The 18,385-nt window shown below is 46.2% G+C and overlaps 2 protein-coding genes across 4 annotated transcripts in view; one reads left to right on the forward strand and one right to left on the reverse strand.

The window, feature by feature from the left end:
* The window catches only part of LOC131823403 (methyl-CpG-binding domain protein 3-like 2B), a 34,648-nt gene extending 17,889 nt beyond the window's left edge, over nucleotides 1–16,759 (reverse strand). For 2 of the 3 annotated variants that reach the window (XM_059159718.1, XM_059159716.1), the window contains exons 1-2: nucleotides 16,330–16,759; nucleotides 4,515–4,658 (exon numbers count right to left, since the gene is read on the reverse strand). In XM_059159718.1, coding sequence (XP_059015701.1) covers nucleotides 4,515–4,571 — 57 coding nt within the window. In that variant the 5' untranslated portion in view covers nucleotides 4,572–4,658; nucleotides 16,330–16,759. The remainder of the gene's footprint in view (nucleotides 1–4,514; nucleotides 4,659–16,329) is intronic. The other variant, XM_059159717.1, reaches the window with a different exon arrangement.
* On the forward strand, nucleotides 16,598–18,014 carry ACTL9 (actin like 9). The gene has a single exon (XM_059159714.1). The coding sequence runs from the start codon at nucleotides 16,698–16,700 to the stop codon at nucleotides 17,946–17,948; it is 1,251 nt and encodes a 416-aa protein (XP_059015697.1). The 5' UTR covers nucleotides 16,598–16,697; the 3' UTR covers nucleotides 17,949–18,014.
* Nucleotides 18,015–18,385: the final 371 nt, after the last annotated feature.

Below are 18,385 nucleotides of genomic sequence, written 5' to 3' on the forward strand. Positions count from 1 at the left end.
TTTTTTTAAAAAAAGGATGACTGTTAAGAGCTGACATGTAGCAAGTGCTCAGTGAATTGTAAATTATTATATATGATAAATATAATTCATATAATTATATAATTAATTATGCACAATATCTATAAGCTATAGAATTATGACTAATTCTCTAGATAGGAAAGGCATTAGAGATCGCTGGCTGAGGGGTGCTTAGCACAGTGCCAGGCACATAAAACATTCCTGTCAGTGTTTGTTGCTGTTGTTTTTATTCAACATGGTGGCCCCTTCCACGGCCAAGCCTGACCCTGTCCAGCTCCGTCATCCTCTCTAGTGCTGCTCTGTGATACCCTCATCCGTGCTGTGTAGAAACCCACCTGCTTTTTTTCTGGCCTCTAAGATCCGTCAGCAGAGTCTTTAAAACTCCACTCATCCTCAGCTCTGTTGTCTCACTAGTGGGTTTTTCCACTGTGGCATTATTTGAGGACGGATAATTTTTTGTCATGGACAACTGTCCTTCGCATTGTATGAAGCTTAGCAATACCTCCGGCTTCAACCCACTAGATGCCGGCTAACCACCGCCCCTCATCAGGGAAACCAAAACCGGCTCCACATGTGGCCAGATGTGCCTAGTGAAGTGGACTCGCCCCCAGCAGAGAACCTCTGGCTTAGAGATAGGACAACTGCAAACTGCATAGCTTTTACTCAATTCATCTACCAGACGTATATTCTTAAATTGGATTGAGCTCAGACCCGGCATTAATCCTGGGAGTATCTCACTATTCCTATGTCTCCATACAGGAAAAAATAATAATATCTCTTGCAATTTCCTGCCATCTTATAGACAACCAATGCCCCCCAAACACCCATATCCCCACCAGTGAAATAGCTTTGGCCACAGGCTCCTGTCAAGAGCTATTTAAGTGTCCAAATAAACCTGGCCTTCCTCTGTCCACTCACACATCCTCACCATGAAGAAGCTGACACCAGCTGTGTGCTTACTGTGTAGAAGACATCTGGCTAAGTGTTCTACATGCTTAACACTTTAATGTCCAACTCCTGGACATGGGTGGTGGAGATAGTCACACAACAATGGGAATATACTTAATGCCATGAACAGTACACGTAAAAGTAGTAAAAATTGTAAATTTTGTTCTATATATTTTATCACAATAAAAAAAAATCTAGGGGTAGGCATTATTTATCTGTATTTTTTGGATGAGAAGACATAGACAGGTTCAGAGAAGTGTAGTGACTTGTCCAGCACCACCCAGCAAAGAAGTAACAGCCATAATTTGAACAAAATAGGAATCTGATTCCCAAGTCCCTTATTTTCCCTTGACATTCGACACACACCTCCCCCACAACTGTAATAGACATTTGAGGATTTGTTGCACATGTTCACATACTCAGTCCTATATGCCCCCAAATTCACCTTTCCTTCCAGGGCACCCAGGTGTACGCCCTGTTATACAAACACCGGGGTTTGGGGTCTGGGTTGAACAGAAGCCCCTCTGGCAAGTTTCCAACATGGGATTTTACCACTACCTTTCCCGTTGTCCTCAGTAATGCTAAATTTGGGACCGGGGCGGGGGGTTGCCTTTGCTGTTGCCGAGTGACCAGGGAAAAGACACTGGCATTATTCACTTCCTGTCACCCATACAAATTTCATATTTCTCCACCATGACCAGACGTGATCTGGGCCCTTGGTTACCTAACTAATCAGAAGACGGTCTGCAGGACACGGTCACTTATATTGTTTCATTAATCCTCGTCTCCAATCACACCAACTCAAGGATCCACAGCAGAGCTTACTTGGGAAATAGTTGCCAAGTGAATATATTCTGTTAAGTAAGGGGAGCTATATTTTGGTTGGAACTAGTGTTATTGGCAAACGGGCTGAGGAAGGGTATGTGACTTAACCTAAACCCACACAGCTACTGAGAAGATAGGCTAGGATTTGGAAACAACACATCCCCGGATGCTGCCTCTCTCTTGTAGTCAGTGCTCAACTTCTGGGTCCAGGAGGTCAGAACTGAGAACTCCTCTGAGGGGATCACAGCTGTGGATGGCCAGTCCTCAGGAGGGAAGCTGAAGGTGCCTCGATCCCTGCCAGATAGGTTGTTCTGATACCAGCTCCATGACCAACCTCAAGTGCCCAGGCATGGCTGCTTCCAAACGCTTTTAGGGAAGGTCAACATGAGATGACCTTCAACAAGGATGACCTTCTATCTAGAGGCCTGGCCTTCGTGGGTTCACAGCAGTGAAGACAGACAAGGAAAGAATAAGCATCCAGTTTAAAACAAGACAACTGCCTGGAGGCTGGCAAATGTCAAAAGAGGTGGACAAGAATTCGTCCTTCCATTCAATACCTGTCCACCTACCTTGTCCACGGGAAACAACACCAGCAGGTCTTCAGATTCATCCTGCCACTAATGTATAATCTCTAAATCATGCCTGGACCCCTAATATCCCCACGAGTTCTTGTCCCCACTCCACAGCGTCTGTGGGTAGAGGGAAGGAGCTTTCTCAACACCCCTCATTCTAGGATCATCCCTAATAAAAACCTCTCTGGATTCCAGCATCAAGGGTTTAACCACTGCTGCCTCTGTCTATGCAGGGATATATGTCATCATCTGGGGATGGGGGCTCCAGGGAGACCTGTTGCACAATAAACCCCTCTGAGTCTCCCTTTCTTCAAGGGAGAAAATTAGTTGCAATGGGAGCCTAGAGCCCCTGGTATTTTGTCTCTGGATCTTGTGGGAAAACATTTACTTGTCTCTCAACGATAGGAAGGGTGAGCAGCACTAATGAAAATAAATGAATGTGACAGATGTCCAAGTCTTTTTGTTTGGATCTAATTAGGAGGAGGAGATGAGGGAATCCATTGCTACACATGGATCCCTTGCTCAAAAAAATAAAATGTCCAGGAGATTTCTTCTGAGTTAAATAATGAATAATGAAGCAGGGATGGTGATAAAACAGGAGGCAGCTTCCCTAAGTTGTGATATTTCTTCCTCTAGACTCCATTCTTTAGGGGCCTCCAAAACTTGGAAGATGCAAAGGTCCAAAGGTAGATGGTCTAGTGCCTGTGAACATGTTATGTGTCACAGCCAGATCAGTCTCACAGTATCACCAGTATCACAGGGGAGAGGGCAGAGAACAGAGAGCCAGGCTACCCTAAGCGGGAATGCCCACTGCAGGAAATCACAGGCAAGCCTCCCAAGGCTGAGTGAATTACCAAGAGTGTTGTTGAAACCAAAGCTGAGTCAGGCAGGTGGCAACCCAGTGAAGCCGGAATGGAAGTAGGAATAGTGACATATGTTAAGGACTTGATATGTAGTGGGCAACTACCACCAAATTCCTTGAGCCACACCACCACACTCTACTCCCAAGCCCATAACGGACATTGATAATTGGTCTCATGGCTTTCTACCTCTGAGCCCGGGTGGAGCTTCTCAACTCAGCTCACCATACAGCTGAACCTTACAAATTGAGTTTGACATTCACCATGACATCTTTTCAAGCAGATTCTAGACCAGGACTCAAAGCAATTGTGACAGTCTGCATGGAGATAAGAAGATTGCACCAGAAAGTTACTCAACACACTGCTTCCTTCATTGAGAAAGTCTTGCTCTGGAAGAAATGTCAGCTGAACTAAAGTTTAGGTGATATTGTTAATTTATAGTCTGTTTCAAGGTCCTTTTTTCCTCAAGGGCCAATACCAGTTCATGGAGTACACTTGGAGTAACACTGCCATAGGCCATGAGTTCCTTTGCAGCAAGGTTCCTGCTATTATTAATTTCTGTATCACTGGTACCCAAAGCACATGGATACGTGGATGTTTATTGAACAGGAAAGTCTGGAGCAGAGAGGATTTGGGAAAAAGAAATCAAGATATGGAGTAGTAGAGAGTGGGTCTTGAATCCTCAGCATCTCACATGGATGGATGGATGGAGGGAGGGAGGGATGGAACAAGCCATGCTTAAAGTTATTTACAGCTGAGCCAGGTTGTTCTAAAGAACAGAGGAAGGGGGAAAGATGGCAAAGAAATCGTTATCACTCTAGACATGTGCCTCAAACATTAATCCTTTGCACACCACCTTCTTTTTGCCATCTCCATGTGCCATCTTGTTTTAACAGGTGTCTCCTGTGTAACATTACTTATCCATTCCTGAGAATGAGATGAACATAAAACTGTCACCTGGGACTCTACTTTCCATTATCATAAATGGGAAATGTCATATTTTACATCAACCACAAACTTTCAGTTCCCTGAACTGTAGCTAAAAACCCCTTGTGTTAGGATATTAAATACTTGAAACATTGCTTCCTGTTGACTGCAACATGAACCTATTTGTTTATAGCTGTTTGGTATGAAGTTATGTTTCTCTATCGCTTCCTCTTCCAAGATTTCTTTCACTCCCTCAATTCCCTGAAGACTCACTATAGGACACTGACCTTCGCTTTTGCCAAAATATAGAAAGTGCAGGGGAAGCAAGTTCAGCACAAGCATACAACAGCAGAGAATGACTCACATTGAGGAAGATGTCCTGATAACCTCTCTTAGCATTGGCAATACATGAGATGCACATTCTCCCCGGTTATCAGTTGGCACACTTTCTCTATACGTTGTTTTCTTCGAAATCTTGCATTTCACTTGATGTAAATATAAACTTCCCCTATGTAACCATAAGCCAGAAAACATTATACTGAGAGATGCATACTTTTTTAAATTTATTTTTTATTTTTAGCATAACAGTATTCATCATTTTTGCACCACACCCAGCGCTCCATGCAATCTGTGCCCTCTCTAATACCCACCACTTGGTACCCCAACCTCCCACTCCCCACCCCTTCAAAACCCTCAGATTGTTTTTCAGAGTCCATAGTCTCTCATGGTTCACCTCCCCTTCCAATTTCCCCCAACTCCCTTCTCCTCTCTAACTCCCCATGTCCTCCATGCTATTTGTTATGCTCCACAAAGAAGTGAAACCATATGATAATTGACTCTCCCTGCTTGACTGATTTCACTCAGCATAATCTCTTCCAGTCCCGTCCATGCTGCTACAAAAGTTGGGTATTCATCCTTTCTGATGGAGGCATCATACTCCATAGTGTATATGGATCACATCTTCCTTATCCATTCGTCCGTTGAAGGGAATCTTGGCTCTTTCCACAGTTTGGCGACCATGGCCATTGCTGCTATAAACATTGGGGTACAGATGGCCCTTCTTTTATGAAGTTTGGGCATTAACATTTGCATTCTGCTGGGTAAAGATTAAGCAAGTGGTCTGATAGATATTACACAGAACATTCCTGTATTTTTCTTGAATCAACTCACTTTACATTGTTTTTTGAATTGACTTAATTTCCTCTTTTTTGCTGATAAGCCATCATCACCTTTTGTCTTTGGAGAACAAAAGGCTAAAATTATGGAAATAGCTATAAACTAATAATAAAACAGCAAGTCTTTTCTCGGTTTTTCTAACTTTTTACTCAAAAAATTTTAAACCTACAGAAAAGTGGAAGGAACGTCCATATACCCTTCACTGATTGTTACTCTTCAGTCACATTGCTTTATCTCTCTATATGCACATAAACACACAAACACACACTTCTTTATTGAGATGGAGTTCACAAAAAGTTAACCATTTTGAAGGGTGCAATTTGGTGGAGTTTAGTACATTCACAGTGTCATATACCCATCACCTCGATCTAGTTCTCAAACATTTTTGTCCTCCCAAGGAGACTCCCTGTTCAGGAAGCAGTTGCTCCCATCATCCCAGGCTCTAGCAACCACCAATCTGCGGTCTGTACCCACAAGTTTTACCTATTTCATATAAATAGAATCCTATAATATGTGATCTTTTGTGTCTGAATTCCTTTACTTAGCATGACGTTTTAGAGGTCCATTCATGTTGTAGCATGGTTATGGGCTGAATTCCCTTAAAATTCATATGTTGGCATTCTAATGCCCCAACATGACTGTCGTTAGAGATAGGGTCCTTCAAGGAGTAATTAAGTTGAAATGATGTCATTAGGGTTGACTCTAATCCAATATGACTGGGGTCCTTATGCTCAGAGGAGATTAGCCACAACTTCAACAAAATGGTGGACAGGGAAGACCCAGACTTCCTTTCCGGCATGGACACACTGATTCAACAGCAAGGATTGGTTCCCTTTGTGCAAAATTCAGAGACTAGTTGAAGGGCTCCTGCACTACAGTCAAGTGTGAGACCAGCTGCCTCAAAGCCAATAGGAAAGTAGATGGCACTTTCTTCCCATCGTGCCTCCCGCATGACAGCAACACACAATCTGGAGGAAGCCCCCAGCTCCTGCTTTGTCCCTGAGAAGGGAAGGAGAGGACTGGACTGTGGTCCTAAGTTCTAAAGTCCTGAGGAGCTGCCTGAGCGACTGTTTTCTGTCTTGCCTGAGTCTGACCACTGATGGAAAAGTGCTTCAGATTGGGAGCCCCTGAGAACAAAGGTGATGATTTGGAAAGCATGCTCTCACTGGCCACAGAGCAAGTGGGGCACAAAGCCCAAACCCTGATTTCCTCTGGAGAGAAAGAATTAGAGCATTCATCCAACATTCGGGGTAGCTATCCAAAAGACTGGCTTCTGTGAGAGAGTCTTTTTTGGGGAATCAACCAGACCAAAAAAAAAAAAAAAAAGAAAAAGAAAAAGAAAAAACAAAACAAACAAACAAAAAAAAAGATAAGCACAAGCAATAACAACAAAATAAAACCAAACAAAAACTACCATTAAGGAAGTCCCAAGGAAACAGCTCCGCCAGATCACCCTCAATAGAAAACCAAAGTATCAATGAGACTAACTCATGTCGACAGAGCTTCCAATCGTCTTTTTACCCAATTAACTAAACAACATCTCACACAAGGGACAGAGACCACAACAGTCGTACTGAAAATGAAAGCACTTTGGAGAACGGGCTGAGGGAAGAAGAAATCGAAAAAGAAACTCTTAGTAACATTAGAGCTGTAACTGCCTAGAACTCAGAGGTATAAATAAAAAGACAGTATCTGTGAAGCAAGAAAAAGATTTTCCTTTAAAGAACAAAAAATTACTAGAATTTTTTTAATGATAGGAGAAATGAAAAATAATAGGATTAAAATATAAAATGTAAGAAGACATCACAAAACTACAAAAGGCACACAGAAAAATAGTGGAGAAATGGTAAATAAATCAGAGAATCCATTTCAGATAGCCCAACATCAAAACAATAGGCATTTCAGGGGCACCTGGGTGGCTCAGTGGGTTAAGCCTCTGCCTTTGGCTCAGGTCATGATCTCAGGATCCTGGGACCGAGCCCCACATCAGGCTCTCTGCTCAGTGGGGAGCCTGCTTCCTCCTCTCTCTCTGCCTGCCTCTCTGCCTACTTGTGATCTCTGTCAAATAAGTAAATAAATCTTTTTTTTAAATGGGCATTTCATTTATCATATGGTTTCTCTTGTAGAGCATAAGGAATAACACGGAGGACATGGGGAGAAGGAGAGAAGTGAGTTGGGGGAAATCAGAGGGGGAGATGAATCATGAGAGACTCTGGACTCTGAGAAACAAACTGAAGGTTTTGGAGGGGAGGGGGGTAGGGGATGGGTGAGCCTGGTGGTGGTATTAAGGAGGGCACGGATTGCATAGAGCACTGGATGTGGTACATAAACAATGAATATTGGAACACCGAAAAAATAAAACTAAATTTAAAGAATTGTAAAATGTAATAAATAAAATAGGCATTTCAGAAGTATGGAAATATGGGGCAAGAAAATTTCCCTGAACGAAAGTTGTGAATTTCAAGATTGAAAATTGCTCATCAGAATAAACAAAAAGGAAGTACCCTATATGCTCACAGAGAGAGAAAACAGGTTTCCTACAAAAGTCAAGAATGAGAATGGCCTTGAACTCCTCTCTTTTTTTTAAGTTTTTTGTTGTTTTTGTTGTAAAGGTTTTATTTATTTGAGAGAGAGCGAGCGTGTGCACACAAGCAGGGGGAGGGGCAGGCAGAGGGAGAGAGTGAAGCAGACTTCCCGCTGAGCAGGGAGCCCAGTGTGGGGCTCAATCCCAGGACTTCAGAATTATAACCTGAGCCGAAGGCAGACACTTAACTGACGGAGCTGCCCAGGTGCCCGCCCCTCTAGGGTGGCCTTGAACTTTTCAACAGGAACACTGTTATGCTAGAATGCAATGCAGTGATCTTTTAAAATGCTCTGGGAAAATTAATTGCAACCTAGAATTCTATAGCTGGTCAAACAACCATGTAAGTATAAGAATAAAATAGCATTTTTTTTTTTTTTTTAGACCTGAAGAGTTTTTCTTCCAATCTGTCTCCTCTGCACTTACTCAGGGAGCATGTGTGCCACCTAAATAAGCATCAACCTAAAGAGAAGAAAGAGACGATTCAACCTGAGAGAGAATCTCTAGAGTGATGGTGAGGGGGAGATCCTGGCTGACAGCTCGGCCAGAAGCAAGTCAACCTCCAAAAGAGGTTTCTTCGAGATTAAACTGGTAGAACATTTTAGGTGTTTGAAAGTTTTGAGAGGCTATTTACATAAATGTGAAAGTTTAAGATTAAAAAAAAAAAAAAAAAAAAACCTCCAAAACAGAAAAAGATTGTTTCTTACCAACATTCCTGGCCAAAAGTCACCTGCTGATACAGCAACACCTGCATAGAAGTCTGTGTGAGGACACACAGATAGTGGGACTGGCTCCGTCATAACTGGAGAGGCTACCTCACCAAAAACCACACAGTGTCGTGGACTTAACCCACAAAGATGATGTCAAATATCCAGGTGCTTGGTCTGCAGGCTGGGAAAATGGGCCCTGGACCTTCATGGTGCTATGCATCCAGTTTGCACAAGACACAGGTGAAGGACACATCTCCGCTGGTTCCTTCCCTACCTCGCTCTGAAGTCCACTGAGCTAGAGACACACACCCATAGCTCTCCTTGTCTCGCAGTGACTCCTGATAAACCTTCCTGGAATGACACATTCCTAGAATGTGTCATAATTGGGGAGCCCACCAGCTCCTTCTCCATCCAAGCCATGGTGACATAACTAACCATCAGGGGATGAAGGTTCTGGGGGAAGGTATTACATCAAAAGCTTCTTCTGCTTCTCCTTTCTATGGAAGAGAATGGCAGTGGAATCAGGTGCCCCGCATCTCAAATTTGTCCCAGGAGAGCATGAGAAAACAATGAACTTCAGCTCTTAATGGACCACAGGAATGGTGGAGGGAACACTGCGTGGTTAACCGAGAGGTGCTGGGCGGGGCCATCCAAACATCACTAAGCATTCCAAGTAGAAGGATAAGCAAAGGAGTCTGTTTAAGATATAGGTTTACTGTGATCTGAGCAGGTGAGGCCAACAGGTTAGGAGAGCACTACCATTGAAAAGTCAGCTTGTTACAGCTCCCAAGAGGAGGGATTGCGGGATGCTCTTGGGAGCCCCTCAGAGAGACTGCAGGGTCAGGCAGGACAGAAGGAGCGAGAGGGAGATGTGGGTAATGCAGAGCATCCAGGTTTAGGACTGGTTAGTTTGAATAATTTCAGTGGCTCTAGGACACAGGGGCTGTCCCTTGTTGTCTGGGATCAGCAGAGGGAGACGGTGCAAAGTGTGAAAGCCCCACAGAGGAAGAGGTAGGGAGTCTGGGCTCTGGATTCGTTGGTTTGGCCGTGAAAGGTGCATTGAACATGCATTGAACAGTGAGGTGTGTACTATCTCTAGGAATCAGCTGGTCCTGGTGGGAGGCGGGGTGGGGCAGAGATGTCAAAGCATCAAAAATATAGATAAAAAAGGCGTGATCAATACAACGTTCCCATTTGTTCTCCAGGGTTTATGGCAAGGCTTCTCAGGTAATCAGTGATGCTCGGCACTGAGCACACGGTACACTCACCCACGAGCTTTTTAAAAACATGATGCTCAGGCCACACTGTGGGTCAAGTGAGTCAGCATTGCTGGGGAGTCGGACCTCTGAGCTGAAGAATGAACACAGCTGCTGATGTGTCCCTGCAAAAGTGGCATTTCGCCATGTGAAAAACACCCCCAATTCAACAACATAATCCTCGCTTAGGGAGGGAGGTCCACAGAAGGCTAAGAGTGAGTTTATTGTTTTCATTGCTTATGTTGGATGGTAAGCACACACAGGCACTTGAGATTGTGTGTATATGGGTGTGTGTGTGTGCGCGCACGCACGTGTGTGTGTGATTCTCTGTGTGTGTGTGCATGTACAGTCAATCCCCATTATTCACAGAGTCCATATTTGAGAATTCACCTACTTAAATTTATTTGGAATCACAAACTCAGTACTGCTGGGACTCTCGTGGTCATTTCCAGACACGCACAGAGTTGCCTACATGCTCCTTCCCAGCTGAGAGCCAAGAAGACAACACTCTGCCTTCTTGTTGTGTTCTCATACCATAAGCAAGTGTCCTTTTCATGACCTGTTTAGTGCCCCGGGTTTCACAGTTTTGTCCTTTCTGCCTGTGGTTTCACTGTTTAAATTGGCCAGAAGCCTTGTGCCACACTGCTGCCTAGGTTTCCCACACACAAGATGACTTTGGGGTGCCTTGCCGAGAAAATGTGCGTGCTAGACAAGCCTCATTCAGGTGTGAGGTGTAGCAACCTAGGTTGTGAGTTCAGTGTTAGTAAGATCAATGATATATATTAACTGTGTCTCTAAACAGAATCACAGAGTTATGTCTTGAATGGTTGAAGAAAATGTTATAACACGTTCAACTTTGTAAACCATACCAACGGCAGTAAAGAAACTCGACCACTGATTACCTGAGCAGTCTTGCCATAAACCCCGGAAGACAAATAGGAGAACTGTATGAGTCATGTCTTTTATTCAGTATTTTTCCAGCTTTATGGAGATGAAACTGACATGCAACATTGTGTTAGGTCAAGGTGTACAATGGTAGATACTCTGACATACTGCAAATTAATTACCACTAGATGTTTCCCATCTCATAATCACTATTTTTGTGGTGAGAAATTTGGAGATTGACTCTCTTAGCAGCTTTGAACTATATATACAGTATTGTCAACTATAGTCACTTCTGTACATTAAATCACCAGAACTTACTCATTTGATTCTCCAGAACTTACTCATAACTGGAAGTTTGTACCCTTTGACCAACACCTCATTGGCAACCACCGTTCTACTCTCTGTTTCTGCAAATTCAGCTTTGTTAGAGTCCATATATAAGTGAGATCACAGGGTTTGTCTTTCCCTGTCTTACTCATTTAGAATAATGTCCTCAAGTGTCATCTGTGTTGCACAAATGGCGGGAGTGCCTTCTTTCTCATGGCTGGATAACATTTCTATATTTGTACAGTGAGAAGTCTTTCATCTCCCAGATGTCCACAGGGTTCCAGACAATGCTTCTCAAAGTGAAATCGGCCACCCACATGGGAGCTCATTAGGAATCCAGATTCTCTGCAGGGCTCTGGACCTGCTGAATCAGAACCTCTGGGCAAGACTAGAACTCTGTGTTTTAGCAAGCCCTCCTAGAGATTCTTTTTCTTTTTTCAAAGATTTTATTTATTTATTTGATAGAGATCGCAAGTAGGCAGAGAGGCAGGTTGGTGGGGGGAGTGGTGGCGGGGAGGCAGGCTCCCTGCTGAGCAGAGAGCCCAATGCGGGGCTCCATCCCAGGACCCTGAGATCATGACCTGAGCCGAAGGCAGAGGCTCAACCCACTGAGCCACCCAGGTGCCCCTGTTTTTCCATCTTAAAGTGACTTCTTCATAGGGATCCAAGTCTGGGGTGCAGGCAGAACACAGGGATTCTTTTTTAAGTTCCTCCCATAAGCCTAAGCTGTAGCCAAGGGTACGAATCCCTGAACAAGTGAGCCAAGGACTTAGCAGTCCAAGAAGCTGGTGGTCTTGGGCGCCCTCCCTTGGCAGGAAGCTGTACAACTCGACGCGGCGACCACAGACGCAGGTGGAAGAAGGCACCGCCCAGGCAGGTTTCAGATATGCCCAGTGCACAGATCTGCAGTCTGGATGATGTGTGCGTGGGGGGAGCCCTTTCAAGAGAAATGCCTAATTCCTAATTTCTAGTTCTAAATCCCTAATTCCACTGCAGAGCTGGGCTTGAGATGTTTCCACTTACTGGTTGCTCACACACACAACAAAGTTCACAGTATCTGCAGTTTTGTATAAATCTTCACAAAGCAAGATGTACCAGCCACTGACCTAAACACTTCTCAGATAACTCGTCCATCCATCTAGCTGCCCCTTGAAGCCAGTACTATTATTACCTCTAGCTAACAGGGAAGCTGAGGCACAGAGAGATTCAATATTTACTTCACTGTAAAAGTGGGAGCAGAGATCTGGGTTCAAAACCTGCTCATGTGTCATCCCAGCTGTGTGACATCGGGCAGATTACTTCACCTCTCTGAGCCTTTATTTCCCCCATCAGAAGAAATGAACATAATACCCTCAAGATCCAGTGAGAATTTACGTGACCCCCAACCCGAATTATCATCAACCATCCCTCTCACTTGCCATGATGATTCTGTAAAAGGGGAAAAGTGTTTATTTTTTTCCTAAATGGCTGTAACCTAAATTCACCAAAATACTCTTCCAGGAGGTCAAGGGTCCATCCTTGAAGATGTGTTGAACGAGGGGGAATAATAGAAAGTGCCTCCCCTTCTGCACGCAGCCGCATCACTAGTGATACCAAAGTCTGGGCTCTGAACAGTATCTATTCAATTCTTTATGTAACAGTCTGTCTGAACTAAACATGTTTTCCTTACATGATGATGCTTCAAACTCTATCAGAACCCCACACTCATTACAATAGCTATAACTAAAAAGAAAAAAAGGGGGCACCTGGGTGGCTCAGACAGTTAAGCATCTGCCTTCTGTTCAGGCTCAGCTCATGATCTCAGGGTCCTGGGATCAAGCCCCATTGTCAGGCTTCCTGCTCAGGGAGAGTCTGCATCTCTCTCCTCACTCCTGCTCTCTCTCTCTCTCTAATAAAAAATAAAATCTTTAAAAATAAATAAATAAAAAGAAAGAAAAAAGGGGGAGGCAAAACAAGTGTTAAGAATGCGGAGGAACTAGAAACTTCTATCTTGCTAATGGGAGTGTCAAATGGTGCAACCACTATGGAGAAGAACGTGATGGTCTCTCAAAATATTCCCATATTTTTAAGATTTTTATTTATTTATTTGAGAAAGAGAGATCACAAATAGGCAGAGAGGCAGGCGGGGCGGGGGGGGGGGGGGAGCAGGCTCCCTGCTGAGCAGAGAGCCCAATGCAGGGCTCGATCCCAGGACTCTGGGATCATGACCTGAGCCGAAGGCAGAGGCGCCCATCTCAAAGAAAGATGGTGAGAGCCAGGGGCTGGGGGAGGAGATGGGATTTGGTGTTTCATGGGGACAGAATTCATTTCTTGTACCCACATCATGCAAAAGGGGGTGTATTTGAGAGGAAGGAATTGTCTCAACTAAGGACAGCAAGCTCCACGGCAGATCGGGAGGATTGCCTCAAAATCCACTTCTAGGGGCACCTGAGTGGCTCAGTGGGGTTAAGCCTCTGCCTTCAGCTCAGGTCATGATCCCTGGGTCCTGGGATCGAGCCCCACATCAGGGTTCCTGCTAAGCAGGGAGCCTGCTTCCCTTCCTTTCTCTCTGCCTTCCTCTGTCTCTGCCTGCCTTTCTGCCCTCTGTCAAATAAATAAACAAAATCTTTTTTTAAAAATCCAGTTCTTGAAAGAAGTTGCTGTGGCTGATATCGAAAAGGTCACTGCCTATGTTCTTTCAAGATATGTCTCCAAAGGCAAAGGAAACAAAAGCAAAGATGAACTTTTGGGACTTTATCAAGATCAAAAGCTTCTGCACAGCAAAGGAAACAGTCAACAAAACAAAGAGGCAACCCACGGAATGGGAGAAGATATTTGCAAATGGCAGTACAGACAAAAGGCTGATCCAGGATCTATAAAGAACTCCTCAAACTCAACACACACAAAACAGACAATCATATAAAAAATGGGCAGAAGATATGAACAGACACTTCTCCAATGAAGACATACAAATGGTATCAGACACATGAAAAAATGTTCATCATCACTAGCCCTCAGGGAGATTCAAATTAAAACCACATTGAGATACCACCTTACACCAGTTAGAATGGCCAAAATTAGCAAGACAGGAAACAACATGTGTTGGAGAGGATGTGGAGAAAGGGGAACCTTCTTACACTGTTGGTGGGAATGCAAGTTGGTGCAGCCACTTTGGAGAACAGTGTGGAGATTCCTCAAGAAATTAAAAATAGAACTTCCCTATGACCCTGCCATTGCACTCCTGGGTATTTACCCCAAGGATACAGATGTCGTGAAAAGAAGGGCCATCTGTACCCCAATGTTTATAGCAGCAATGGCCACGGTCGCCAAACTGTGGAAAGAACCAAGATGCCCTTCAATGGACGAATGGATAAGGAAGATGTGGTCCATATACACTACGGAGTATGATGCCTCCATCAGAAAGGACGAATACCCAACTTTTGTAGCAACATGGACGGGACTGGAAGAGATTATGCTGAGTGAAATCAGTCAAGCAGGGAGAGTCAATTATCATATGGTTTCACTTATTTGTGGAGCATAGCAAATAGCATGGAGGACATGGGGAGTTAGAGAGGAGAAGGGAGTTGGGGGAAATTGGAAGGGGAGGTGAACCATGAGAGACTATGGACTCTGAAAAACAACCTGAGGTTTTTGAAGGGGTGAGTGGTGGGAGGTTGGGGTACCAGGTGGTGGGCATTAGAGAGGGCACGGATTGCATGGAGCACTGGGTGTGGTGCAAAAACAATGAATACTGTTACATTGAAAAAAATAAATTAATTTTAAAAAATCCACTTCTAGTGGTGTTAAGTATCACCTGTTAGTTAAAACAAATAAATTAAATGTGTGCGTGCCCGTGTGTGTGTGTGTGTGTGTGTGTGTGTGGCGATAGAAATTGCCAGGATTAGTGAGGAATAGGTCACAGGAATATGGAAGTAAGAAGGCTTCATTTCCCAGTTGTGTCCAGATTTAATCCCGGCCAGAGTTTTTAACCAATTTTGTGTGCAATCTCACACACGTTTTTTGAAATGTTCACTCACTCAGCTATTAATGACAGGCCGTGAACTTTCCCACACCCCTCGTTCTTGAGACATAATTGACATTTAACACTGTGTGAGTTTAAGGTGTGCAGTGTGTTGATTTGATGCACCTGTATATTGTGAACCGATTAGCATTGAAAATAGAATTACCAAAAAGAAAATAGAATTACCAGGGGCACCTGGGTGGCTCAGTCTGTTAAACGTCTGCCTTTGGCTCAAGTTATGATCCCCGGGTCCTGGAATCGAGCCCTGAGTTGGGCTCAGCAGGGAGCATGCTTCTCCCTCTGCCCTTCTCCTGGCCCGTGCTCTTTCTCTCAAATAAATAAATAAAATATTTTTGAAAAATAGAATTATCATATAATCTGGCAATGCCAATTCTGGATATAAACCCAAGAGAATTGAAAGCAGGGACTTGGAGAGGTATTTGCACAACCAAGTTCACAGCAGCATTATTCACAATAGCTGAAATATGGAAGCAATCCGAGTGTCCCTCAACAGATGAATGGGTAAGCAAAATGTTGTGTATGCATGCAATGGAATATTATTTAGCCTTAAAAAGGTTCTGCCTTGGGGTGCCTGGGTGGCTCAGTGGGTTAAGCCGCTGCCTTCTGCTCAGGTCATGATCTCAGGGTCCTGGGATCGAGTCCCGCGTCGGGCTTTCTGCTCAGCAGGGAGCCTGCTTCCTCCTCTCTCTCTCTGCCTGCCTCTCTGCCTACTTGTGATCTCTCTCTGTCAAATAAATAAATAAAATCTTTTAAAAAAAAATAAATAAAAAAAAAAAAAAAAAAAAGGTTCTGCCTTGTCCCTTTTATCTTACTGAAAGCTCCTTTTTGGATCCCGCAGAGACCCCTGCCCAACCAAAAGGAAGCAGAAGAAATCCCTACCAGGAAGGCAGACATCCCCCTTCATGGCCATGTGGTAGAGAGAAGGAAGAGAAATCAGGGAAGGCTTTCAAGAGGAGGTGATGTCTTGCCGAGATCAGAAGAGACAAATGGGGCCGGGAGACTGGTTCCTGGTATCAGGCAGAGCAGGGTCAAAGAACAGTAGAGGGATGTCTGTGTCTCTCCTTACCTCACCGCCCACCCCAGACAGGCTTCTGTCTCCTTTAGGAAACCAGAAAAGCCACACCAGCTAGGTGACCAGCTTCTGAGTAATATTCTAAGGGTTAGTATTTTAAATTGATTTTAAGGCTAAATTCTAAGGAGGGCTGTGACTAGCTCTCCCTTACCATGCTATAAAGAGCTTCCAAGGGAAGCAGCAAGAGAAGGATTCTTGGGCCTTACTGGGCTCTGGGTCAGGGAGCTGGATCAGAGATCTCTCCTCGGGCACCCTCTAGCCTCCTCTTTGGGGGAATCCAGAACAGGTGAGTATTCTGGGAGCTTTCTGGGGCAGGAAGGAGCTCATCCTCATCTCCTCCCTTGCATTGTGAAATCTTCTGAAGGCAGCAGCAGGCAAGGTGATGTCATAGACCACTGACCAGGCCCCTCTCCCTGCCTCTGCCTGCCCCTGGTCAGCCTGAGCCTTTTCTCCTCACACCCCTGCACTCCAGAGGGTAGGATCAGCCTCTCCGAGCAGCTGACCAGCTTCCCTGCAGCCATGGAAGCCAATCAGTCCAGCTGCAGGAAGCCCCAGCCTTCCCCAGAGGCCTCCAGGCCTGGCGTGAACCCCAACTCAATCCTGGCGAAGAAGACCCCGCAGCAGGAGCCCCCCAGCATGGTGGGTGACAGGTTGCCCCCAAGGACCGGCGCGGTGGTCATTGACATGGGCACGGGTACCTGTAAGATGGGCTTCGCAGGGCAGGCCCGGCCCACCTACACTGTGACCACCGTCGTGGGCTACCAGCCCAAGAAGCCGGCCACCAATGAGCAGCAGGTGCTGGAGACTTTCATCGGCGAGGCCGCCCGCAGGCGCCCAGAGCTGACCCTGGTGCAGCCCGTGCGGAACGGCATCGTGGTGGACTGGGACGCGGCCGAGCTCATCTGGCGCCACCTGCTGGAGCACGACCTCCGCGTGGCACCCCAGGACCACCCGCTGCTGTTCTCCGACCCGCCCTTCAGCCCCACCACCAACCGCGAGAAGCTGGTGGAGGTGGCCTTCGAGTCGCTCTGCTCCCCTGCCATGTACGTGGCTTCCCAGTCGGTGCTGTCCTCCTATGCGCACGGGAGGATCAGCGCGCTGGTGGTGGACACCGGCCATGGGGTCACCTGCACGGTGCCCGTCTTTCAGGGCTACAACCTGCCCCATGCCACCGAGCGCCTGGACCTGGCAGGCACGCACCTGACCGCCTTTCTGGCAGAGATGCTGCTCAGCTCGGGCTTGACGCTGGGCCAGCAGGACCTGGACACGGTGGAGAACATCAAACACCGCTACTGCTACGTGGCCCCCGACTTCCTCAAGGAGCAGGCCCGGCCGGAGCAGGAGTACCAGCAGACCCTGCAGCTGCCCGACGGGCGGACCGTCACACTGGGCAAGGAGCTGTTCCAGTGCCCCGAGCTGCTATTCAGCCCCCCCGAGATGCCGGGGCTGGTGCCCGTGGGTATCCCCGCCATGGCCAAACAGAGCCTTCACAAGGTGCCCCTGGAGGTGCGGGCCGACGTGGCCCAGAACGTGCTGCTCTGCGGGGGCTCCTCACTCTTCCAGGGGTTCGAGGGCCGCTTCCGGGCTGAGCTGCTGCGCAGTCAGCCTCCGGAGGCCCACGTGGTGGTGGCGGCGCAGCCCACCAGAAACTTCTCGGTGTGGATCGGGGGCTCCATCCTGGCTTCGCTGCGCGCCTTCCAGTCCTGCTGGGTCCTGCGGGAGCAGTACGAGGAGCAAGGGCCCCACATCGTGTACCGCAAATGCTACTGACTCCAGGCGGCGGAGTTGCGGGTGGGGAGGTGGGGGGGAGGGGCGGCAGTAAAGCTTCCCATACCCGGCCAACTCCCTTCTGCCTTACTGCAGGGCCCCAGCCTGGTCCACTCCTGACCCACCCAGACTCTCCTTGGGTTCTGACCTCACTGAGATCCACCTCCCAGACATCCTGGTTCTGTCCTGCCCTAACTCATCTGCCATGATCCAACCCCAGACACACCCAGCTCTGACTCCCAAAACCCACCTTCCTTGTGATCAACTCACAACACACCACCTTGTACTAACCCTATCAAACCCACCTCCCCTGATCCCTCCCCAAAAGCACTCTTAGGCTGGGACCACTTGCCAAGGCTATCCCCAGGACCTCCCTAGTTTCTCATGCCCTAATCTCACCCCAATGATCTATTCCTTTTATATAAATCTCCCCTCAAGTT

Source organism: Mustela lutreola, chromosome 2 (genome assembly GCF_030435805.1).
Source record: "Mustela lutreola isolate mMusLut2 chromosome 2, mMusLut2.pri, whole genome shotgun sequence".
In the NCBI taxonomy this organism is placed as follows: domain Eukaryota; kingdom Metazoa; phylum Chordata; class Mammalia; order Carnivora; family Mustelidae; genus Mustela; species Mustela lutreola.